Here is a 25,004-nt window from a genome sequence, read left to right on the forward strand (position 1 = left end):
AGGCACAGGCAGCTGGAGTGGGAGGTGCCTGCAGGGCCTGGTTGGCACAGGGCCCATGGACAGGGATGCTATTTGGACTCCTAAAACCCTGGAGCTCTTTGCAAATCTGATGTCTTATTGGATTTTAATACCCAAGCACCCTGACTGACAGTCACTGATCCTGCCAGGCTTACCATGTTGCTCACACCTCCATCTCAAATACATTCTTTTATTTCTCCATTTTCCCCCTCCCTTGGATAACAGTCAAAACCTCCTTTAGAAAAAATGGTTCCACAGAAGAGATTTTGGTCTGCATCAGGACTAGATCTTCAATGTCATGGACCTTACAGTTCCTGGGGACCTGTCACAGCTTGTGCACCACTGGAGATTCAGTTTCCCTGCAGGACATCTGGGCTTCCTGCATTGTTTCAGCCAGAAACTTAGCCACAAAGCACAAAAAGCTTTACTGACTTCTTTATACACACAGGAAATGCAAGTTTTAGCCACAGAAATTTAGCATTGTTCCATTTAGAATATGACAGCCAAAGCTTAAGAAGCATTACAGAGGAAATGACAATTTGGTTTGACCTTTTTAATGGTTTTGCTGCTCATCTTTGCACTGCCACAGCACACAGGAATGAGAGTCACTTTTGAGTCCCTCTGTATTGCTTTATCCAGAGAAGGTCAAGAAGAGCTTGGCCTGCATTTCAGTGGGCCAGACTGTGCTGGCTGTGCACCCTGTGTGGGTATGACAGAATGGTTGTGTGCAGCAGAACAAATCCTCGGCACCTGGAGATATCAACATTGCTACATCAGCTGAGAAATGAAATGGTAGGGAAAAGGCCTGGCTACTATGCTCAGACACAGGAGCTGAAAGGAGTCACTTCCACATGGTCACAGCCAGAATCAGACATTGAAAACTGACGCTCATTTAATGGACAAATCCACAATCTCTTGATAATCTTGCCTTCTTAATTCCTTCCAGGAAAGCTTATAACACGCAAGGAAAAAAACACTCACCAAAATAAGCACTGCCCCGACCACATCCCAAGTGTGTGGGAAGCTGCGCAGCACAAGGAGCTGCAGGACCATGGCAGTGACGATCTCCAGGTGCTGCACAGTGCTCACCAGAGCAGGGTGGAACTTGCCCAGGGCATGGTAGACTCCCAGGAAGGCTGCAGTAGAGCACAGGCAGATGGCAAGGAGATAGCTCCAGGTTTCCCCGTCCAGTGGGACAATTGGCTCTTGGAACAGGAACATAGTGGATGCTCCCCACACTGTTCCTGTCCAGCTGAAAGTGAACAGTGCTGTCCACATGCTGATGTTGTCTTTGATGGACCTGTAGACTATCATGGAGAGGGCAGTGGTCAGACCAGCCATGACAGTCATGGTATAGCCAAAAGCTTCCTTCCAGGTGTTCAGCAAAGAGTTCTCCTCCCTAACAATGTTGGGGATCATGACCAGACAAACACCGAACACACTGCCAAGGACAGTGACTATGTCTATATAAGCCATTCCTTCATCTATGAGTAGAAAAGCCAGAATGGCACTGAACACTGTGGTGGTGGCCCTCCACATGATGGTCCCATTGCTGGGGGGCACTATGGAGAAGGAGGTGTAGGCACAGGTGATGGAGATGACATTGCAGACCCCGTAGAGGAGCAGCCGGAGCCGGTAGCCTTTGGGGCCGAAGGGGGGCTCGTGGTGGTAGCACACAGCAGTGAGGGAAAGCACCTGCAGGACCGAGCGGATGAAAATCAGCTCCAGAGAGGGCACTTTGGAACGGTCAGAAATCAACCTTGTGATCAGAGCCACGCATCCGTGAGCCACGGCAGAGCCAAAAAAGACTGCCCATGTTTTCCTGGACTGCAGTACATTTCCTTCATATAAATGCTGGGATTGTGCAATTTCATCAGGTTTTGGCAGTTGTGCTGGCTTAGTGTCTATTGTACCAAAGAAAGTCTTTTCTCTCTTTTTCCCATCATTCAGTAGTCTTCTTTTAGGATTATCCTCCATAAATACTCCAGTATCCTCATTAACATCCTCACATCCCTCTTCTCCTGGCTGAGGATAATGAGAGGTGTATTTCACTGTTACTGTGCTGGGATGAATTTTCACTCGCTTTTTTACTGGGTAATTTTGGGAAGATGTATCCATTTCTTTAGAGAAATGCCCTGGTCTTAAGAAAAAAAATGGAGACACACTGTTATTTAATGAGTAGTTGAAGATTCATTAGGATGTAAGTGCTTTTAGTGTTTACAAGCTGTTTTTATCAACCAAATCCAAGTACTAGTAGCCTGTTCCATGGTTTTGCTTTAGTTTTCCAGAGTTACTGCTAAATACCTTTGGTGGCTGGGCCATTTGGATGTCCTTAAAAGTAAACCGTGGTACTTCACTTCAGACAGTAATTTTTGAAAATAACATATTTTGTCATGATGATGATATGCATGATGATATGCATAATGAGTTCTAGTATACTTTAATAAGAAAGTTCTCTCGCTAAGCTTTTTACCCTGTAATTATGCATTATTGTTAATGGCTTGCCAGTGTTACAATATCACAGGAGAAACTTGGCTGGAGGAGGTGACCGAGAGTAACACAGGGAAATAGGGAGCACCCCCGGGCAAGTCAGGAGTTTGCATATGGATAACAACACATCTTTGAATACAACCGTGACAGTGTTAAACCCTTCTGTGTCCTCGTGAAGGGCCATTTCCCACTACACAAACAGTGCCTGTGATTCCTGCGGGGTGGGGCAGTAGTTTAATTAAGGCAGGGGTACGTCATGGAAATTATTGCTTTCACACCATCTGTGCAGAGCCTTCCAAGTGAAGAGGCAGCAGGAGCGATGAAACCTTCCCTGCCTTCTTTTCACCCCAGCAAATAAAACCTGTGCAGATCTTACCTGTGACAGAAACATTCGATCCCAAGGCAGAGGGAGGAAACACCTCTTCATCATCTACATCTTCGATGAGCTATCTAGACGGAAACAACAGCTCTTAGGTACCAGCAGGGAAGGTTACAACCATCTCGGCACAGAAAGTAAAACCCAAGGGAGGCTCAAACCCTGAACCACTTTAGACTGAGAGAAAGCAATCAGTGGCATCTTGCCAGCATAAGGTTCCTAGAGCTCGACAACAAGCCGATCCACACTGCCATGGCTGCCGTGCTGACCCGTGACGGGCTGCAGAGGAGAGGGAGCCCAGGAGGACCCATCCTTCTCGCCCGGAGCTCCCCCCAGCACAGCAGCAGCAGCTCGGCCTCTGCGGTGGCTCCGCAGCACGGCCACAGCCAGTCCTTCTCCCCAGGGAGCACCGCAGCATTCCTGGGGGCCCTGGCGGTGCCAGACCGCCGCTGGACAATGGGCTGAGCGGCAGGACAGCAGACTGTCAGGGGGAGCACAGCTCTAAAGGCAGTGCTGAAGCGCGGGCTATAGTTCCTCACAGAAACACTAGAAATACCGCGGCCAGGTTCAGTCTTGGCATTTTCTGTGCCTGTGATCTGTGACAGCCAAGCACTGCCTGTGTCTCTGGCAAATTAATTTACATGAGAATGGGACAGTCTGCCTTTTTCCTCACAGGCTGAGTGTTCATTAACCCCCTGTTGCACTCCAACTGAGCTGTAGCCGACTCCCTGCTCTTCTCGTAGGGATGAACGGGAACGGGGACACGGGCAAGCACCAGTCCCAGCTCTGGAGAAAGCAGCAGCACCAGTTTGGACCTGCACAAGTACCAGGGGCTGAGGACACTCCCGAGTTCCCCGTTCTCAGGAGGCCTTGCCCAGCACTGCCGTTCACGAGTTTTTGTTGCAGACCCAGGGCCAGAGCACACCCAGCACCCCCTGCATGGTGAAGAGCATTCCAGGGTGCCCAGGGGCTGCTTACTGGGCGAGGAACTTGAGAGCGAGCAGATGAACGCCAGGGAGAGTAAACAGAACTGGTATCAGCTGTGCTAGCAGGCACTTCAAACAAAACATCAACATTTACCAACACCTGCCAGAAATGTGCCCCAGGCTCACCTGCTACATTCACTTTTCCTTCAGTTAAATTGCTCATTTCCGAATCTTTTAACATGCAAATGCAAACCGCACTGAGTGAGCCCGGGAAGGCAGTGATTTTCCTCTGCACAGCTTTTCCTACCTAGAATTTTCACTGTGTTACAATCCACAGTTTTGCCTTATAGCCTTAAAAAAATTAAGACTTTCTTGCTTTAAGGCACAACACACTGGATCGTGAATAAAATAAGTGGAGGGAAAAGAAGAGAAAAGTGGACAACATAAATTATTATTCGATTGGCAGTAGACCGCTGGGTAAATTCATTCATTCGTTAGAAAACGACTGAATAAAAACGCTGCAACTGTTCCTGAAAACAAAACCAAAACAGCTCATTTGTTGCCATGAGCATACAACGGTAACTTTCTTGCTTCCTGGCTTTAGATTACACTTTCTTTCAACAAATAGTTGCAAAATCAACACAACAGTTGCGAATGTGGCACTGGACCTGTGCAATGTATTCAGGGATCTCTCTGGAGAAAAACCATAGATGTTGAGCATGTAGCTCAAAATGGCTGTTCTGCACAGAGCTGCTCCCTCAGGACTGCACAGCTGGGAACCACAACACTTGGGAGTCTGAAAAGGGAAAGGGCAAACACGTGTGAAAAGCAGGAGATGGGAAGTAATAAAGAACAAAAAAAAAAAAAAAAAAAAAACCCAAAAAAAACCAAACCAACTAACCAAACAAAAAAAAAACCCCAGGAATGCTTAGCTCAAATTTTCATTTTCCCAACTAAATACTGAGTGTATGACAAATGTTTTGCCAACCCTCCCACAGTACATTAGTTTGTAGCCTTTGGTGACCTTGCTTTTCTTAATCAGTGAGATTTTCCACAGAGACTGAGATTAGAGCATATCCCAGTTCCATTATGTGTGTCCCTGACACAAATTTAAATAGGCAGAAATCCACACAGCTTATACAGACAACTTGCTACTTCTCTTTCTGCCCATGCCTTTTGTTGAGATGAAATTAACTTTTTATTTTTTCCTTCATATCTGGGAACTTAATGTGGCTTATTTGCATTTTCTATTAAGAATACAAATTGATTTCGAATCAAGTTTAATATGAGGCTGAAGATGAAGCACTATGCAAAACTCTGAAGTTATATTAAAAAAAAAAAAATCTCTATTCAGTTGGGGACACCTATTTAAATGAACAGCTCATTGAAATCACTGACTGCAAAGTGTGAACCCTGTTTTTGCTTGGGGGAACAAACAATCACTGTAGATCAAAGGGCACAGATCATTGATAGAATACAAACGATGATTTCTTTTAAAAGAAAAAAACCCGAATAGAAGACTCCTTTCCTTCCTTCCCTCAAGCACTGCAAGTGCTGGTTAGCAGGTAGAAATAGGTGATTATCTGCCCCCTGACTGCTGAGGGTGGGAGCCTGAACTCTCTTTCTGTGCCTGAAGGAATGAAGGCTTTGTGGTCTGAAATCTTGAAAAAACTCACAAAAAATAGTCTCATCTTCTCCAGACTGGTTAAAATCAGTCAGGCTACTGAAGTGCTATCATGAAAGACTCAGATGTGGCAATTGCAGCCACAGACAGTGGGGAATAATCAGCTACCCCTGCACTCTGAAAGACAGGCCCCACAGGAATGGTCCTTTGCCTCTTCTATGGATAATCCTCCAATCCTGACCAGATCAGGCTGAAATTACCAGAGGGCTGCGAGCAGTCTCTACAGGATAACTACAGACTGACAGTTCTCCCTGAACATCACACAAAGGAAAGACCCACCCACCCCTGGAAACCCTCAGAACTGACTGAACTTGTGCCACCTTCACTAAGCACATGTGTGCACTGACTTCTCAGCATAAGGGGTTTTCTTTTGATTCCTTATCAGGTGCAGGAAAACCTCCTAAAATCCTGTTTCAACACCATTAAACCACCTGGAAATTTTTGGTGTTTCACACTTCAGGCAACTGCATATGCCAAGGGATCTACACTCATGTGGTGTATGAGTGCCTTTATCTTTTTAGACAGATTGACATAAGCCAACTTGATTAAAAATACATTGCAAGAAACTCAAGTCTTTATTAAAATTTAATGAATAGCAAAAAGTGTTTAAGAAAATGAAGAAGCAATTACATGAAAGGTGTTTTTAGCACTTAAGCATAAGAGCAAACATTATACACAAACCAACAAACCAGTATCCCGTGTCTTCAAATTAATTGAGTCATATCCAGCAGCACTGCCTGAAGGAAGAGCCAGCACACCCTTCATTGAATACAAATACAAACCTTACACTAAAGTCTCACGAGTTGTCAGTAGATTCCTGATAATACTTTGCTGCCCAAAAAACGACCTCTATTTGTGCTAGCTCACTGATGCAACCTTATTTGATGGGATATGCCTTTAATTCTCCTTGTTTTCTCTATTCTCTTGCTGAATAAGGGCTCCATCTGCAGCCGTTCCCATGAAAAAATACTATTTTCTCATTTCTCCATTCATGCCTGTTGCAGCTCCTACCTCTGCAGCAGCAATACTCGCATTAAGTGATTTTGGGAGAAGACCCACTTTGCCTACAAACTTCCCATTCCATAAACCCTTATCTGAACAAACCCCTTCAGACAGCAGTTCCAAGCACGGGGAAAAGAATAGAGAATATATTACCACTGAAATATAGTCCCCTACAGCACAGGAAACCAGGAAAACAGCTCGGTTAGATGTAAGAAAGGTTGTAAGAGGTACATTACAATGGGTGAAGGACGAGACGGCACCTTCGGTCCACAACAGCAGATGACAGGTCGACACTTAGAGATACCTCACTCACTGCTCTGGATCCGCTCCCAACCATCTGCAGCCCGCGGCAGCCAGCGGTGCGTGCGGGGTGTGCAGGAGGGGACAGTCGCCTGCAAAGCCACCGAGCTCGGGGGCGCTGCGAGGGGGGCGGCACCAATCGCGATGGCAACTGTCGGGACGGCCCTCGTCAGAGGACGCGGGGCGTGTCCATGGGAACCCCGGCAGCGGCTCCCGGAAAGCTCCTCCGGGCAGGAGCGGGCGGTGGCTGCCCGGACTCGGTCCTCGCCTTGCCGCGCCCTCCGCGCCGCCCCCGCCATGGCGGGGAGCGCCGGCCCCAGACACATCGCTGCCACGGCCCTGGAGCCGCGGGGCCCACCCGCCGAGGCACCGCCGCGGGCCGCGGAGGGGCTCCGGCCCATGCTGGGTCCTCAGCCCTGCTCTGTCGTGACAGTCACGACCCCCTTCCCCCGCCGCTTCACTAGGCCCGAAGCTGTGCCCCGCCCCAGTTCCGTCGCGACAGACGCCCCCTCCACCGGTGCCCGTGTCCCCGCCGGCTCTGTCGCGACAGTCGACAACCACCCCCCGCCAGTGTTGGTGGGCACGCGGCGCACGCGCGGCCGTTTCCGCGCGAAAGACGTTTTCCCGCGTGCCGCGCGCGCCGGGGCGGGGCCGCTTCCCCTCGTTCCCACCCCTTCCTCTCCTCACGGCGCGGCGGCGCGGGGTCGGGCGCGCGCGGTGCGGCGGCGCGGGCGGCAGGGGGCGCTGCGCGCCCGGCGCGTGAGGCGGCTGCGCCGTGGCGGGTCGGAAATGCCGCCAGGTGGCGGTTTAGGATCGCGGCCCCGCTGAGCCCCGCGCGGGCCCCGCCAGCGCCGCCGCCCCGGCCCCGGCCCGCGCCCGCCGGACCCCGCGCGCCGCCGCCGCTCCCGCAGCGCTGCCGGGGCGCTCCCGGGGCGCCGCCGCGGCGCGGCCCGAGGTGAGCGCGGCGCGCGGGGAGGGAGCGCGCGAGAGGCGCCGATCCAAGATGGAGGCGCGAGGGGCGGGGGCAGCGGGGCCGGGGCCGCTCGCTCGCTCGGTCTCCGCGGCGGCCGGGCCGGGAGCGGGCGCTGCCCGTGCGAGGAGAGAGGAGAAGGGGAGGGGAGGGAAGAGGAGGCGGCGCGGGGCGGGGCGGCTCCTGCCGGAGCAACGGGTCCCCCGGGCGCGGCGCTCTTCGCCGCCATCTCATTGTCCCCGCCGGGGCTTTGCCGGGGGCGCGGGGCCGAGCCGGGCCGGCCTCCCCCGTCGCCGGGCCTGCGCCCCGCTCCGGGTGGCGGCGGCCGCGGCGGGCCCGTGGGGGCGACGGGGGATGCTCGGGCGGAGCGGGGGTGGCGCTTCCGCCGCGCGGGGCTCGGTGGCGGCGGCCCCCGGCCGGCCCCGGGCGGCGGCGGAGGAGGGAAAGTTCCGGGAGCCGGTGGGCGGCCCGACCCGCCTTTGGCCCGGCCCGGCCCGCGGGAGCGCCCGAGCCGCCCGAGCGCCTGGCCACAGTCCAAGGGGGCCAGGCCGGGGTGCAGCTCCGGGGCCGGGGACCCCCGCCCGCCGCTCCTGTTGCTCATCCCCGAGTTTTCGGTGCGGTGGCACCGGGGCGAGCGGCCGCCCCTTGGCTGGCCCGGAGGACAGAACCGTGTCACGCACTCGTGGGGTTGCCCCGGGATGTAAATGGGAGAAGCAGCCCGCTGAGCCCCGGGGGTGGTGGGACCGGAGCCGGGATCCATGGCTCCGGGTGCAGGCAATGCCCTATGGCTGGTGCTGGGAGTGGGGGAGAGGCACAAAACCGGGCTGGGGTCCTGCGCTGTTGGGGTCAAACCTAGTAGGGGCTGTGCTTGAGTAGTGGAAGGCTTCGGTGGTGGGTGCTGGTCACTTGGTACCTGGCCCATCCTGGGAAGTGGTGGACAGCCTCACTCTGCTTTCCCTGTGTTTCTGGGATGGAACAGGGAGTGTGAGCAGTGGTTGGGAGGAAGCATGACTTGGGAGAAAGAAAATAGTTGTAGTATCCATGGAGCAACTTAAAGGGACATGACTGCCAATACCAGTGTCAAAAAACTTAGTTTCTGGGAAGACAGTGTGAGTTTAATTAAACTGAATTGAGCTGCTTTGTAAGTATTGATTATTTCAGTTGCATTTCACACAATTTTGTAGCTGCACAGAGTTAGTCTAGTGATAGCATCTATTGCTGAGGTTATTAAGGAAAGAAAAACCTTCTCCAGGTCACACCACCAATGCAACCGTCTTTAAACTGTGTCCTGTGTTTGGTGGGATGGTTGACAATGTCTGGGTTCAGTAACTTTTCCATGTTGTTACTAGTGAAAAAGGAGTAGTGTGAGAGAAGGATCAATGCACGTTCTTTGGATCCAAAGCAGTTTGGTCTTGCCTAGTGCTATAGCATGGTTATTTGATGAGTGTTTGTACAGCATAACCCATCCACCAATGAAGAAATCACTGGGCCACAAAGCAGTGTGCATGTTGTCTGTCAAAAGGTTTTCTGACTTCTGTGAAGAAGTTCTTCCTGTTACAGAATTAGAAGCCAGTTCATTCTTTCTTTGGTTGGTTGTTGTGTTTTGTTTTTTTTTTTTTTCCTGACTTAGCTGTAATGACTTTTTGTTGGAAAGCCTGAGAAAATACACGTAGGGGTGCAGAGAGTTTTGAAATGACACGCTAACCCGTGATGCAGCAGGATTTCCTTGTGAGCAGGAGCAGGGGGGCTGACTTCAGGACTATGATTAATCTGAGAGGATGTAATTTTTACTGGCTGCTCAATAGAGAGTGTGCAGTTGAAATTCTGTGTTGCTGCAGGTGATGGACATACAGATTTACATTAGAGTGGGTAGAGGGAATGAAATGAAGCTTTTCTGGAGCTGGGTGAACAATTAGTGCCAGTTCTGGAGTTTCAGAGCACACTTCATCCATCTACAGCTCAGAAGACTGCAGTCCACAGCCTCTGGTGCTTCCTAACATTTTACTAAGTGCTGCAGTTGCCTAGTTCACTGTGGGACAGCATTTCTGGCCAAATGCCCCCACCCAGTGTGCTGTGGTCTGAAGTTGTGAGGGCAGCTGAAACCTTGCTACTGGACCTGTGTGACTGGGGTTTGTGAGCTTGTCAGCTCCTGTCCCTGGCCTGCCTGTCCATGTATGTGACTTCTGCAAGTGCAGTGCACCTTTTGAGAGTTGAGAAGGTTTGTGAACAATATTACAGCTCATATTTGGATGCATTGACAAAATTTGTTCCTTGGAGTAGTCAAAAACTCAATAAGTGAATATTTTTCAATTGAAAGAACAAAATGTACCTTGAGTTTGTGCTGGTGACTGTGGAATCTCTCATTTCTTTCCCTTGGTTGTAAAGACATGTTCTGGTACAAGTTGCCTAAATACTGGTAATTTAAATAACATTTTAATGGGCAAGGAGCTCATAGAAGTGTAAGGATGCAGTGAGAGAAATACTAATTGTGATGACTTTCTAAGAAGAGTCCTTTTACTGGGATGAGAACATGCCTTTACAGTAATATTGTGGTTTGTTTTCTGGTAACATCACAAAAGCCTCTCACACCCTGCTGAGAATTCCAGAATACCAGATCTGTAGTTACCACAAGACATACTGAAAAAGGCATACTCCACTGAAGTTGTACAGGAATGTTAAAGCCAGAATTCATATGCAGCACTGTGGTGTTTGGTGTCTCTGGGATCTCCCTGTGCTGCATCTTGGAGTTTTGGGATGAGGCTCTGGTGCTTTGGAGTCAGACCCAGAAGGTGATGCTGAATCTGGTGCCAAGATAAGGAAGTGCCTTATCTAAATCTTCTTTGTGGATTTCAGGACTTAAAATGCCAGCCTACATCTGCAAGATACTTCCTGCTTTTTTTAAAGTTTTGTTCTTGTAGTCACTCTCATTTATCAGTGGAGCTCTGAAACTCCAATTGCAGATTGTCATCTCTTGCTTGCATTGCCACTGTATCTGCTCATTTGGCTAAAAACAAAAAGGAGTGGAATTGGTTTTTGTTCTTGGAGAAGAAAGGGAAATCCTACAAAGTTTGAGCTCATGAGCAGATAATCGTTTTGTTGTTTCTACCCAGAGCATCCAGGGATATGCAGTATTTTACTTTTCCATGTTGATGTAGTTTTGTTGGTTTGAGTGTTCAATATGTGATCAGAACACAGAAACCCATTTCTGTGTTCCCTTAGAAAATATGTGGTTTAGAGAGTGTTACTGTGACCTCTTGCAACTTTTCAATCTGAAAATACGCTTTTGAAAATAAGTGTTGTTTTGTTAAGGTGCACTCTGATTTTGTTTTTTTTTATGAAGGAAGACCTCACCTTCCTGAAAGAACTGAAGGGAAGGAACTGCAGAGGGAATTTTTGACTTGCTGATTTAATTTCTGACGTGTCCTGTTGGAAGTCTGACTGTAGGCAATGGTTGCAGCACTTAGCAGCTCGTGTGTCACTGTGAGAGAATACCCAGGAACTCGGGTGCTCTCCCTGTGGTTTGAGGGAATTGTGCTCCTGGCTTTTCTAGCTTTGCCACATTTCCTTGTTTGCATGCCTGCAGGCATTTGATCGTTTGGAAAATGCTTTTTATTAAAAACAGTGTGCTTGAGATAGCAGAATGCTTCTGAGAGATCTGCCAGGACCCAAACAGTGTCACCTCTTCTGTTCTGAACTGTAGGTATGACATGAACTTGGTGAATTTGGTAACTATGCCTTAATTTTGGAATATCTGGGGAGAAAATGCCTATTCATAAATGCAAGTAATTCCATATGAAATACAAGTAGTGCAGACACAGGGCTTTTCATGCCTTCAGGCCCCTGGCTTTGGTGGGTGCTGCTGTCTGTGTGCAGAGCTGGGAGCACTGGCTGGCCAAAGCTGCCAGCACCGTTCCCTGACCTGCTGCTCATCCTGCCCACAGGGGAATTGGGTCTTAAAAGACACAAAACGGCTGCACTTGGTGTGGTGGGACAGGCTCTCAGCCACTATTGTCAGCATGATTAGACATGAGAGCTTGATGTGGGAGTGTATTGTGAGCTCCACTCACACAGTTATTAATAGTTTATTTTAAAATTAGAAGGAGGTGGAAGTCTGTCCCCCTCAGCTAAAGGGCAGGTTGTTTAGGTGGTTCTCAGAAATAATGTTTTACTAGAAAGCAGCGTGAGGGGACATCCAGCCAACTGCATTCCTTGCTGTGCAAGGTTTCAGCAGCAGATATGTTATTTATTCTATAAATAAATCTAGTGAGTTTGTAACTCTGTAACTCTACAAATAGCAGGCTTGTATTATATTGGCAGGTTAGCTGAATGAAAACAGCATTGACAGATTCTGCACTTAGGAAAAAGATATTTCTTTTTAGTTACTTAGGGATTATCCTGTGTGTGAGAAATGTTTCTGAATGTCAACTGTTTTTCTACAATAAAATAATAAAAATCAAAACAATTCATTTTGGATACATTTTTTAATTACTAAAGCATACCATGTGGAGGTGTTTTTTGAAACCAAAATTAGCTGAGTATTTGTTTGCCCTCCCCCACGTGAGGGTTTCTCTCTCACCTTTTAGGGTTAAATTCCCCAAGAACCTGGAAGATACCAACATGTTTGTATTTATAAGTGGAAAATGAAACTTCATTTGCAAACGGGTGATGAATTCCACCTTAAATGCATGCTGAGTGTGCCAGTTTTGCATTGTTAATTTCTAGATCTGTTCATTAAGACCACATGAGCTGGCTGCTGCCAGTGGAATTGCACAAGATGGTTGAGCTGCTCTGCCTGCCTGCCTCAGCTGAGAGGAATCTGTGTCTCCACAGCTGTACAGTTCTCTCTTCCCTGTCTGCTGCTGGCTTGACCTTCCCTGCAGCTGAATTCCCTACCTGGCAAACTCCTCTGCTTGGGAGGGAGATTTTTCTGCTCAGTGAGTGAATGGAGTCAGGCAGAGTCAGGAGTTGATAGAGGTGACACAAGGTCAGTGGCAGGAACACTTTTGGAGAAAAATGATCCTGGAGATGGGGATCCTTCCACTGGGAGGTTCAGCTTGACTCAGCTGTGTGTGCCCATGCTGGGTGTGAATGTTCAGCACAGAGCCCATTGCTCTGTGTGAAGTTTGGATTCCTTGGGTAGCTCTTACCTTCACTGAATGCCCCTGCCAGCTCTGCTGCTTGCAGCCTCTGTTTGCTCTTCCCTTCCTTGGGTCTGCTCCTGCCCTACCAGAGTACCCTGGTGCCATCAGCACATTGCTGGCATTCTTTTCTAGGTGGCAGAGTGTGTCTGGCCTCCAGCTCACACTCAGTGTCATGGGGTTGTTTGGGTTGGCAGGGACCTTACAGATCACCTTGTTCCTTGCCCTCAGGACACCTTCTGCTCCAAGCCCTTTGTTCCCGAGGGACTCCCCTGGGGAGTCAGAGATGACCACTTGGTTTGCTCTTAGTCTCCTGTCTCTTCACTAGGTAACCTGTCCTACAAGGCCTCTTATTGCCATGGCAGCTTAATTTAAGGGCCTTTTCTGAAGAATCTTATTAAATGTCTCTTGGAAATTAGAGCAGGCTTATCAAGTACAGTCCACTGGTGTAATGAAGGGCCTTGTGAAAAATCCTGTAGATTTGTGGAACTTGACTTTCCTATACAAAAGGAAGGTTGATTTCCCTAAGTGCTGTAGATTATTTAGTTGCCTGCAGATCTATTTTCTAGAATGGTTTCTACTGAATTAGCCTCACTAGACTGTAACATCAGAGTGTTAGGTGAAAGAGTAAACATAACTATAAATTGTGTTCAAGAGTAATCACTGCTTCAAGCAGTAGAATTTTATTTTGGAGGCTGGTTTTTTTTCTGATTCACTTATGTGACTTCTCTGATAGTTTTGTTGTTCCTATATCCTTACTTTAATAGGACATTGCTTGTGAGAGAGGAATTAAACATGTGTCTTCTAAGAAATGAATATTTTTGACAATAGAGAAGTACTTGCATATTTTGTGATCTCTGTTTTCCTAAGTTCAGTGGAAATTGGTGCATGCACTGATAATTATTGACAGTGGAGATGGAAAAAAGGACAGAGAGAAGTATATATACCCACAGTACTCTCCTGTAGGCCTGTTCCTGTTGGCTGCTGGACTTAAAGAAACCCAAACAAATGCTTGCAGTGGTACTGTAAAACAAACAATGTGGCACAAGGAGTGCAAATCAGCATTACACAGATCATCCTTGCCCACAGGGCTGAGATTGGAGGGGTTGCCTGCCTTTGGCTGCTTCCAAACTGTGCTCAGCCGTCTGTAACCTTTGTGCCCTGTACAAAGTGCTTTGGGAATGGCAGTGAGAGTGGAGGAGAGCTGCAGTGGGAAGGAGGGAAGCTCTTCCCCAGACTTGGCCACAGTTTCTGGTACTCTGCCCTTTGAATCTGAGATCCTGACTTGTTTTTTCTTCACCTCCTTTCACTTCCACCATCCCAATGTTTCCCTTAAGCTCTTTGATGCTTTTTCTATTTTAGCACTAGCCGATCTTGTTTTTACATAAATCAAATAGAATTCACCTATAATGTGTCCTTTCCCATTCCTCTGAGAAGGATCAGTGTAGCTGATCAGAAGGAATGGCATCATTTCTGTGGGTTTGTGCATCTCTTTTGCTTCCCTAGTCAGAGAAGTGATTATTTTTTTTTTTTTGCTTGGTTTGGTTAGGTTTTTTTTTTTGTTGTTGTTGTTGTTTCTGTAAGCTCCCTTTGCAACAGTTTTATCTGACAAAATAAAATGGAGCTGAAATTTATTTCCTCTTTCAAAATGGTTTTGGGAAGTTCTGAATACTAATTATTGTGCTGTTGTATAAGATACTGGACATGCTCAGAACCTGGAGGGATGTGTTTCAATATTGAACTGTTACACTTAGTTTTCTTCCCAAAAGGAACCAGAGAAGCTGCTTGTTTTTGCTTTGCAAAGGAAGGTTTTTACACACTGAAGTTTGTGTTGGTGGAACTATAACCCACCAGCATCAAGGACAGAAAGCATTGGGGGCTTATGCAAATCCTGTTGCCTGACTGGGTATTGAATGGGGAATTTTTTGTCTTGGAGGTAAATGTTTGTGAATGCCAGAGACATTAGAGCTGGCAGGACACACCTTTTCCATTGGTGTGCCTTACTTTTCTGATTTCTCATTGCCGATCGTTGGTTCAGGGTCGTTGGTGTCCTGGTGGAAAACTGAGAAGGAAAGACAAGGGATAAGAATCAAGGGAAGCAAAGTGTCACATTTCAGGGGTGGAGGGAGGAATTGTCACTTGTAGCTACCATTATTTCCTGGACATTTTGTTTCCCCAAGCCAAATGTATTGTTACAAAACTGCTAGGACTTGAATGTGTATCCTTTTCTAAACCTCCAGCATATTTCCTTAGCGATCTCTACCACTGAAGATTGCCAAGCCTTTTGCAAGAGTGTGCCACTCATCAGCATATCCAAAGCATTCATGCAGGACTCGGAGCTCCTGTGCAATGGCAGGAGTACCCACCAACATTTTCTGCAGCAAATTCTGAGCTATTGGCAGGGTATGTCACTGACAGAGTTTTAGTGGGAAATACACAGCTGAGAATAACCTTTCACATCTTCCTCGCCCATAAATTTTTGGCAGTCAGCTCCTTTGTTGTCTGTCCCTCAAACAACTTCCTTGACCTAAAGTCATGCTTTGATAACACCCACAGCCAGGGCTGAGCTATTGTGTCTGCCCTGTCCTGAAGGCCACGCGTTGCTCCTCTTTGTAACTCGTGCTTGCATTCATGCTGGTGTCAAAAGATAATGACACTGTGTGGCAGTGGTCACAAAAAGCATTCAGCATGTGGGACAGTCAGCTCTGATTTGTAGTTCCCCAATTCTGATCTCTTCACCCTCAGGCCTGGTAAATGACAAGTAGCACCACTGTGAAGTGTCACAGAGTGCCACTGCAGTTATTTGTGCTGCTGGAATCCTGAGCCTGTGTGTGGGTTCACTGCTACTGGCAGATGTGAACCTTGTGGAACTAAGCTGTTGTGGAACAATGACATAATTAAAGAACAAGGTAGTGTACAAAAACAGTGACTTCCAGCTCTTCAGGAGAAATCATTTCCTGAAGAGTTCTCTTTGCACCAAAAGAGGCGTCAGGGGGGAGAAAGTGTTTTTGTGCAAAGTGACTGCAGCTCCTCAAGTCACTTGTTTTCTATACCCAAGAGCAGCACAAGTGTCTTGGGGCAGTGTGGGAACTGTCCTGCCCTTCCTGCAGTGCCTGCATCTGATGTTGCAGTCAGAGCTCCCTGAAATGGGGCCTCACATGAGAAGACAAAAAGCTGTGGGGAAAGAAGGGAAGAACTTGGTGGTAGAAGGCTAGAAATTATCTGAATATCATCTTATATTCACCACACTTGCCTATTAATAGCCAACAAAGAACAAAAATTTAATACACAAGGCAACCTCATTTGTATTATTTTCTCTTAGCTGTAAGCTCAGGCAGTTTGGGACTTGGTTGCTGGGGATTTTTTTTAATCCTCTAGGGGAATGTCGGTTTTTCCATTGTTGTAGATGGCTCAGATGAGCACGCCTGTGGTTGAGATGGGTATTGTTAGGCAGTTACTCCCATCTTGTTTCAAATAACACATGCCTCTGACAAATCAACTGTCCAGACTGGAAATTCCTGTGTTAAGTTTTTAGCTGCAGATTGGTTATTTTTGTGGTGTTCCAACAAAACTTATTCAAATTGATTTTTGAATATGAGATTAAGGTGGGATGGGTTTTTTTGGTTTTTGTTTGGTTTTCTGTTTTTGTTTTTTGGTGGGTTGTTTGGTTTTTTTTCTGTTTGTTTTTTTGTTTGGTTGGCTGGTTTTTTGCTTTGTTTTGGTTTTTTAGGTGTGGTAGATATATTTCTCTAAGGATTTTTGTGGGAAATTCCTGCTGAGTTTTCATGCTTTGGGGTAAAGGCCTATGGCTTTAATGAGATTGGTTGTTTCTTAGTTGTTAAAAAAAATCCACATTGCTTGATCATTTTATAATTGTCTGCAAAATAGTAAGTGGTGGCTTGGTTTAACTTGGATATCTGTTTCTTGCAGATTTTGTAGTTGTGCAGGTTTTACATAGGAGCAGGTTGCATCTGCCAGACTGACAGTAACCTTCACTGCATCTTTCCAGCTCTGGGCAGGACAGGAGTTTGGCACACATCAGTCTGCTCCCTGTGAACAGAAGCCATGCCTGAACACCAGCCTGTGTGAGCCATAACTCCCCAAGTTTGGAAGCCAGGCTTTGATTTTTCATAAAGTTGCCAAAAGATGGATCTTGGCAGTCAGGTGTCTTTTATGATCTATCCTTGTTTCCTCCACAACAGGCAAATTACTGAGGGCTCAAATGAGGAACAAATGTCTTTCCTAACTTTGTTTAGGAGAGAACATTTCTTTTGGATGAAATCTCCCAGGGGAGCTTGAACAGACACTGGATGGGAAGATCAGTAAAGCTGACAGGCTATAATAACATTGTGTGCTTGGGCAGTTGGAATGTCAGAGTGGAATATGCAGTAAGGGAGCAGTCATGTGCTTTTAACCTGGCCAGGAGTGGCTGTGCTGTTGAGATCAGAGCTGTTGGTGCTCAGGGAGCATTCTGAGGGTGCACAGGAGGGTGCACCTACAGAGTGTCTCAGTTTGGCTGCAATCCCAGCTGGAAGGTTCCTGTCTTGAGGACTCTTTGGTAACTTTTTTGTGTGTCCATGCTCTTATCACTGGAACCCAGTGGCTCTAATACCATTTCCCCCCCTTAATTTTACATGTCCTGATCATATGTGATAGGAAGAATTTGCACCACCCTGCCCCCATTGTGTTCTTTTTCTTGCAATATTTTTTCCTTACCTGCAGCTGATAAGAATTTTGCTGTATTACTAGCAGAGATTTAACCTTGCAGTGTGATTTCTTGGGGACCACTACCCAAAATGTTGCAGTGGTTAATAGTTTCCTGTAATACCTGCTCTGCAGTCCTCTACCCCTGGCTTTCAAGCAGAAGTTTTCTATTATTTAGTTCTGTAATTATTTTCCTTTAAGAACAGTAGTTCACTTCTGAAAAATTGCAAAGCATTTATCACTTCCACATCTCCATCCTCTAATTGGAACACACTGTGTTGTGAGAATAGGTGCTAGAAATGCTTTTACTGTTGTGGGTTTTTTTTAATGAAAGAACTAGTATTGGAGTGTGTTTTTCTCTAATTATTTTATTTGAAATTTTTTTACTGATTTGCTTTGTGCAGTGCTGCAATCTCTAGGGTCACAACTCTTTAAGTCCAAAATCATCTTGCTTTTACAGCCATTAAGAGGATATTAAAGCTGTAGACCTCTGTCCAGTCTTGTGTTTTACTGAAACAATGGACTTGTTCTAGGAGGGTTATTTATTTACTTTTGCTTTTGTGGCTCTTCCTGGGCTTTTTTCCTGGGAGAATACAAAACAAACAAAAAAAACCAAAACAATGGAGAGAGATCTTGAGTTAATCCCTTTGTCTGTCTTGGGGTACAACAATTTACAATATTCTTGACAGCTGCTTGTCTAATCTCTTAGTTGCTGGAAATTTCACTGCATTTCCTTAGCAGCTTATTCCAGTGCTATATATTCTTACTGACTGATTTATTTCCAGTGTTTAACTGACATATTTTGCAGTTAACTTTTGGGTTTTATTTCATCATAGTGAGATATTTCTGGTGTACCTCAATGTCCATGAGCTGTCTTATTTTTTATTTTTTTTTTCCTTGAGCTCTAACACAAACTGTGTCTTTGAGTTTCTCAGTGTTTCCTTTTACCTCTGGTTTTCTTGTCCTCTGACCCAGCTTATTGCTTTGTAGATTCTCTCCTGTCATTTCATATCTTGAAGCCTGGGCCCCCAAGTTGGGCACTCTGTTCTGATGATTTAGTGGTGCAAGGTGGATTGTTCTTCATTCACAAGAGTCCCTTGCTCTTCCCTCATCCTTTTGCTTGTTACCATTCATGGAAGGCTTTGCAGGCCATCCCAGGGGTTGAGAATCTGCCTTAGCCTGTGCTTGGGTGTCTGGAGTCACTCTGGATTTCTGTCACCACGGTCACCCTTGTCACAAAGGAACCCGCATGGAGAGCAGTTGTCACTGGTGAGACAAAGGCTATTGGCCCTTGGCAGGGACAGCTTCCCCTGTGTGGTTATCACAGGCTACAGCACCAACACAGGGTCAGTCCTTGGCTGAGATGGCAGCAGAGAGAAGCCCAGGCTCTCCCCTGCTCCTGCTGAGTGAGGATGCTGCTGGCTGATGCTGCTGGCTGATGCAGTTGTCAGTGCTGTCATTTGATTAGCTGCAGTCTTCAATATTCATGAAGAGCACTGAAGAAAGAGGCTGCCTTGTTTGTTCAGCATCAAGCTGTTGGAAGCATACATGGAACATTGGTTTCTCCACATCCTTTGATTTCAAATGCTGCTTTTTTGTTATTATGAAATGGTACAAGTCCTCATGATGACTTTGACAATATGGAAAGAAGGCTTGGGGCTTTTTTTGTGGTAGAAGTGTAATAGCAGCTGTGAGAGAAAAAACTGGCAAAGAAAATTAAAAGATGCTAAAAAAGTGAAAAAAAAAGATTAATGTGAATGTTGTCTCTGTGTTTCACAGACTTGCCCTAAAATTTTCCTAGGAAACAGCTGTCTTCCAGCATTTGCAGCTTTTGTTTCTTCCAAACTGTAGGTACATTTTTGTACCAAGCAAAGATATTTTGAGCTTTGAAACCAGTCTTCTAATTATAACATCATTAGCAACATTTATTTATTGTCTGTTTGAATCCTGGATTCCTCTTATCACAGCATTTGTTTCCTGTCTGTTTATAATCTTCAGGGAATAGCTTCAGACAGATCTACTTTAGTGCTCTACTGTTTTAAGTGCATGATGATTTGAAACTTGGATTTCACTCCTTGTTTGCTTATTTTGAAACTGCCTTTTGCTGTGTTTTACAAGCAAATTTATTGTGGGACTATATTGGTAGAGGTGGGATGAAAATTAAAAACTGATTAATTTTTAAGTAAATAAATTGAACTAGGTTGTACTTTCTAGGCTTTACTGAATTTTGTTCACTTAGTAGCTTTATATTGATAAATATAAATATATTTTTTCTTTCTTTAGTGCTTTTTTGTCCTCAGTTAGTGCTTTTCCACCTCTTCTTTTTTTTTTTTTTTTTTTTTTTTTTTTTTCAGAGGACAGGCTATCACCTTTGCTGCCCTCCTGTCACCCTCAAGTGTCTGCTTTTGACTGATGAGCCTCTGTCCCCTGGAGCATTGTCACTGCTTCCAGGAGCAGTTTGGCTCCTGCTTGGAGCACAAGGTCGTGAGCCTGGCAGGGCTGGGGATTGTTCCAGGCCATGCCTGGGGAGGGGACAAATACAAGGTCTGGGATGAACCTGGGGCTTTGTGAGTGTCACTTAGCAGTGACAATGCCTCTGCCAGCTCAGCAGCAGCCACTGCATTTGTCCAGGTGTTTTGGAAACACAGGAGGGAATCTGGCAGCTTTTGGGAGCTGTTTTGTCAGCCCATGAACAGGGCATTGCGTGGCAGTAAAATGCAGGGAACAGTGACTGAACAACCTTCCTTTGGTGCCACATGCCTTCACCATGGCAGCTGCTGCTGCTCTGCTGGGGTGTTGGTACAGGGGTGTGGGAGCACAGGGATCTGCCTCTGCAGGTCAGACAGCACTCTGGGCTCTGATGGATGGCATTTGGGATACTGAGGCTTGTGTGGAGAAGCAATTGATGTTTTGGTTCTGTACTTCAGGCTCCCAGCCTGATGGAGCAGGTTTTGTTGTGTGCTTGGGTATTTTACTGGGTGGGGCAGCACAGAGTGCAGCAGGAGCTCAAGGAACCTGGCTAGTTCTCTGGGAATATGGGTCTTCCCTATCATTGCATTTATTCTTCCAGTGTACCTCCCAGGAAAGCTCATCTCCATGATTGCATCACTTATCTTACCAATATATCTGCCTTTTTAATAGACTAGGAAGAGCCTTGCCATCAATCTTTTACTTTCTCTTCTAATAGCCCTAAAAAATCCAAGGGGAAAAAAAGCAACTGCTCTTGTATCTCTTGAGGGTTTGGCACTGTGTGTATAAGGAGCTTGAGCTTTAAATGTTTAAATGTTTAAATCAAAATCCATTCAGTCTTAGGATGTTTTTCTCTCTGGTTTCATTCATGTAGTGCAGAATTCTTCCAGTTTCTCTTCTGCTCTGTCTTCTACAGACTGCAGTATTTTTAAGAATACTCTCCTTGATCAAGCTCCAAAACTGTTTTCCTGCCCCTTCTTTTCACAGTAGCTGTGTCTCAGTTCTTGATTAACAGACTCCACAGTTTAGTGTTAAAACAAGAAAAAGTTTGTGCTGTTTTATCACAACCTCGTAACTCTTTTACCTGAAATTAAAGTAAGAAATTTTTAAAAAGCAAACACTAAAACAGACCAAAACAAAAGCCAGGGGGAAGGGGAAGCTAAATGGGGTATAATAACTCAGGGCAGAATTTCTTGCTTCTCCCAGCTAGGAACTGGATGGTTGGGTGTCAGGAGCAGGAATCTCACCAGCTACCTTGTAGTGGTTTGTCCCTAAAATCATCTTTGCTTTTGATATTCATTTTTCTTCTGCAACTTGGGGGCTCTGCTCAGGAAACAGGTGATAGACTTCAAGTGTTCATTTCAATCTTACCTTGCTCTTGTAATGTCAGTTGTTGACTTCAGGAAACCATCTTATGTTTGCAAGTCAGTATTTAACTACTGGGCTAATTGTTTTCTCTTCCATCTCCCTCTAATGGGGTTTAATTTTATCCAAGTCTTCATCACTCTGGGAGTTTGTGAGCAGATTAGAAATTAAATTTTACAGCAGAGAACAATCAATAATAAATACCCTTTAAGTGTTAATTTTTAAATAATAAGAATAATTGTAAAACCTCTCCTGTTAAAAATGATACTTTGAAATGTGTTCTGAGTATTTTTGTAGTGAACTGAAATCTCTCTATGTTTTCTTTATTCTTCCTTTGGCAATTAGTCTCATAACCCATTCTCCCAGATCATTCTTCTGGTGTTTTAGTAAGGTCAGTAGCTATTCTAAATGACAATCTTTTCTCAAGTGTGGCTGCCAAATTGCATTTTCATGTCAGAGAAATGTCTCCTGTCTGCAGAGAACACATGGACGTTCCTGTTGCAGAAACATTACTGTTCCATCTCTGCTCACTGTATTCATGTATCAGTGCTCCCTCCATTGAGGAATAATTGAAAACTTGTGGGAGGGGCTTTTGTGCCCATTGGTAAGGTGCCCATGAAACTTTTTAGAGCTTAAAAGACAAAATTTCCTCAGCATTGCCTAGAAATTCCGGAGAGATGTTTCTAGCTTCAATGAGGGAAATTTTGCTGAAAGTAATAACTGTCTTATTTTGCATTCTGTTGACATGCCCAATGTCTCTGGAACTGCAAGATGGCTGTATTGACTGCAGTTAATATGTGAATAAAACATGCAATAAGACATAATATTCTTTTAAATATATATGGTATATAAAATGAATAAAACATGAAAGTGTTGAAGAGTTCCCTGAATTCTGACTGCAAAGGAAGGTTCAAGGTTTGGGAGTGCTCAGGGCTGGGTTTTACTGGTGCTGTAGGTTCAGGCACTGAAATAGGCTGGTCTTTAAAAGTGCAGTACCTACAAGTCCTATTAGACATGATATTCAGGCTCTGTGTTGTCTCACATCTGCTCATGGTGCTCTATCTACAAGGTCACATCCTTCTTCCAATTCTGATTTTGAATGGTACCTACAGAAATAAGAAGTGGTAGACAGGATTTTTTTTTTTTTTTAATAATTTAAGGATATAAGAGGGAAAACCCATAGGCATAAAAGCCTCCAGCACATTTAAGGGTGGAGTTTTTGCTCCACATACAGATAGGGAGTTAGTTACCTGGGAATTCTCTGGGAGTTCTATATTCAGGATTTTTTTGTAGTTAGGAAGGATGTGTGATTTTCAGCATATATATTTTAGGATGCTGAATACCTGCTCTAAGTGCATAGTGAAGTCCAAGTTTCAGCCTGCAGGTAAGACAGGTGCCTTCCATAGCAAATGAACAAGTAATTCCCTGTGTTCCTGCAAAAGAGGAATAAGCCTGAAAGCATTAGTTTAAAAAGGTAGTCAGTTCCCTTTTCTCTCCTTGGCAGTATTAAGACCAGAGCATTTTTGATAAAGAAATGTAAAAAATCAATGCTGGGAGTTGCACTGCTTTTTGGAACTCCCATTGCTCTTGTGTTTCCTCTTGCAGCCAGAGTTGGGAAGGCCACTTAGCAATCCTGCAGGGATGTGCCTGGGGGCCTGGGACAGACTGATGATGTGTTTTGCCATAGATTTTACAAATGCACATTGAAGCAGCATATCCTGCTTGAAACCCATTATTTAGAAAGCAAAGTATGACAGGGACAGGAGAACATGGTAATCACAGCAGAACAGGCCAGGCTGAGGTAAAGAATAAGAGGTGGGATTGCTCTTTTCTGTTGGTCATGGGCTGGAAATTGATTAGTGTTGGACTTGAAATATGTAATTAATGATGAAAAGAGCCACTGGCAATTTGGAGTGTATTGAACATGAACTATGTAATGAAGTAGGGAGGTGAGCTCAACCACTTTAAATGGGAGAACCTGTCATATCTGTAATATTAAAAATCTGTCTTAGTATTAGAAAACTGAAGTGTTAGAGTACTCATTAATTTATAGTATTGACATTAAAAACCTGAAGGAGCTAATTATGGATATTAAAATGGCTGCAATAAAAATTGGACGTTGAAAGTTTATAGAAGTTCTAAGCAATAATTAAGGATGCTATTTTAATATATAAAATTTATTAAAGTTGAGCAAAGAAAAATCCTCAGGCAGCTCACAAAGGAAAGTGTAGAAAGAAAAATCTGCTTTTAAATTCTTATTGTCTCTTACTGGATTTAGTTGAATAAGAAACATGAAACTAGACTATCCTCTTCTCATACACAGTATGATTTGAGATTTTCCCATGTCCTTACTACAATTAGAGAAGATAGTCCTTTGCATATTTCTCTATCTACTTCAGTTGATAGGGGATTAGAGACTAAGTTATGACTTTTTTGTCTACTCTGTATTTTCTGGGATTTTTCTATTTTAGACCTTCTGAGGCCACAGTTGAAATAAAAGCTATACTTTTATGCCTAATCAAGCAGCTTCCTCATTTTTAGCTGGTGAAATATTTTTGGCACCCTTTTCTCAATCTGACCTTACTGGGCTACTACTGCTGGGAGAATGGCAGCTCCCTGAAGAAAAGGAGGAAAGCTCTGCTTTCAGCTGACTCTGGATGACCTTTTTGGTGCTGGGAACCCCCTCATGGAGCAGTCAGAGAAAATCCAGGCAAACTCCCTGTCAACCTGCAGGCCTTTGGATAAACTCAAACAGTAGCTAGGAGGCTCCTGGGAAAGGGGAGAAAGCTCTTTGGCAAAAAGTTACAAAGTCACACCAATTTCTTCCAGAGGGTCAACAGAGGCTTAATGGATATTGAGTTGTCACTTGGAATGGTGCTTTTCCAAAAGAGATGAACATTACCTGTGTTCTTGAGCCATCCACTCTCTCCCCTTCCAGACAGGTACATTAGTGGCACTGAGTTGGATTAAGTACTTTGCTAGGTTACACTGAATATGATTAAATAAATAGAATGGGGCCTTTCAGTTTGCTATCAACTTGTTTTTTAACTGCTTTCCACTGGGGATAATCAGGATTACCAAGATGTGCCCCTTTCTGCTAAAATTTTGGTGGTATTTCTTTAGCACATGCTTTTGCTATTCATGGTTTGGGCCATGGCAAGTTTGAAGATTCAGGCTAAATCCTTTGGGGCAGGGAGACATGCAGAGCTCACTTTGTAACTGTTTATTGATAAGCAATCTTTGTTCATTGATGCCTGTGTTTGATGATGAGTAATCTTTGATTAGTCCCAGCATCATTGACTCCCAATGAGCATCATCACCTTTCTCTAGGAATGCAGGAGGATTTGTGTAGAATTCTGGCTCTATGCCTCTCCTAAATGAAGTTTGAGCATGTCCAGTCACTCTTTTTGAAACCCGAAATAGAATTACTGTCTTATGTGTCGCTGAACGAGTAATTCTGGAAATGTTTTCATTTGCTCTTTTGCTCTAAGTTTTACACTCAGTGCATTTTCCTTGAGAAGTATTTCTGAAAAATATTTAGTTGTCTTTTCCTCAAATCAGG

The 25,004-nt window shown here is 45.3% G+C and overlaps 2 protein-coding genes across 9 annotated transcripts in view; one reads left to right on the plus strand and one right to left on the minus strand.

Annotated features, from left to right (window-relative positions):
- Nucleotides 1-419: 419 nt before the first annotated feature.
- SLC35G2 (solute carrier family 35 member G2) lies at nt 420-7,434 on the minus strand. 8 transcript variants are annotated; one of them, XM_079314997.1, is made up of 3 exons: nt 7,355-7,434; nt 2,885-2,954; nt 420-2,158 (listed from the first exon to the last, which is right to left on the minus strand). In XM_079314997.1, the coding sequence occupies exon 3, from the start codon at nt 2,134-2,136 to the stop codon at nt 907-909; it is 1,230 nt and encodes a 409-aa protein (XP_079171123.1). In that variant the 5' UTR covers nt 2,137-2,158; nt 2,885-2,954; nt 7,355-7,434; the 3' UTR covers nt 420-906. The 8 variants fall into 8 exon arrangements, with proteins under 8 accessions (XP_079171123.1, XP_079171122.1, XP_079171121.1 ...); XM_079314996.1 differs by lacking the exon at nt 7,355-7,434 and adding an exon at nt 6,801-7,084 and having other exon boundaries at nt 2,885-2,958; XM_079314995.1 differs by lacking the exon at nt 7,355-7,434 and adding an exon at nt 6,757-7,084 and having other exon boundaries at nt 2,885-2,958.
- A 158-nt stretch (nt 7,435-7,592) lies between these two features.
- STAG1 (STAG1 cohesin complex component) overlaps nt 7,593-25,004 on the plus strand; it is a 159,743-nt gene continuing 142,331 nt past the window's right edge. Inside the window, exon 1 of the mRNA XM_079314939.1 lies at nt 7,593-7,751. The gene's annotated coding sequence lies outside the window, so the exon portion shown is untranslated. The remainder of the gene's footprint in view (nt 7,752-25,004) is intronic.

This window comes from Erithacus rubecula (genome assembly GCF_903797595.1).
Source record: "Erithacus rubecula genome assembly, chromosome: 11".
Lineage (NCBI taxonomy): Eukaryota > Metazoa > Chordata > Aves > Passeriformes > Muscicapidae > Erithacus > Erithacus rubecula.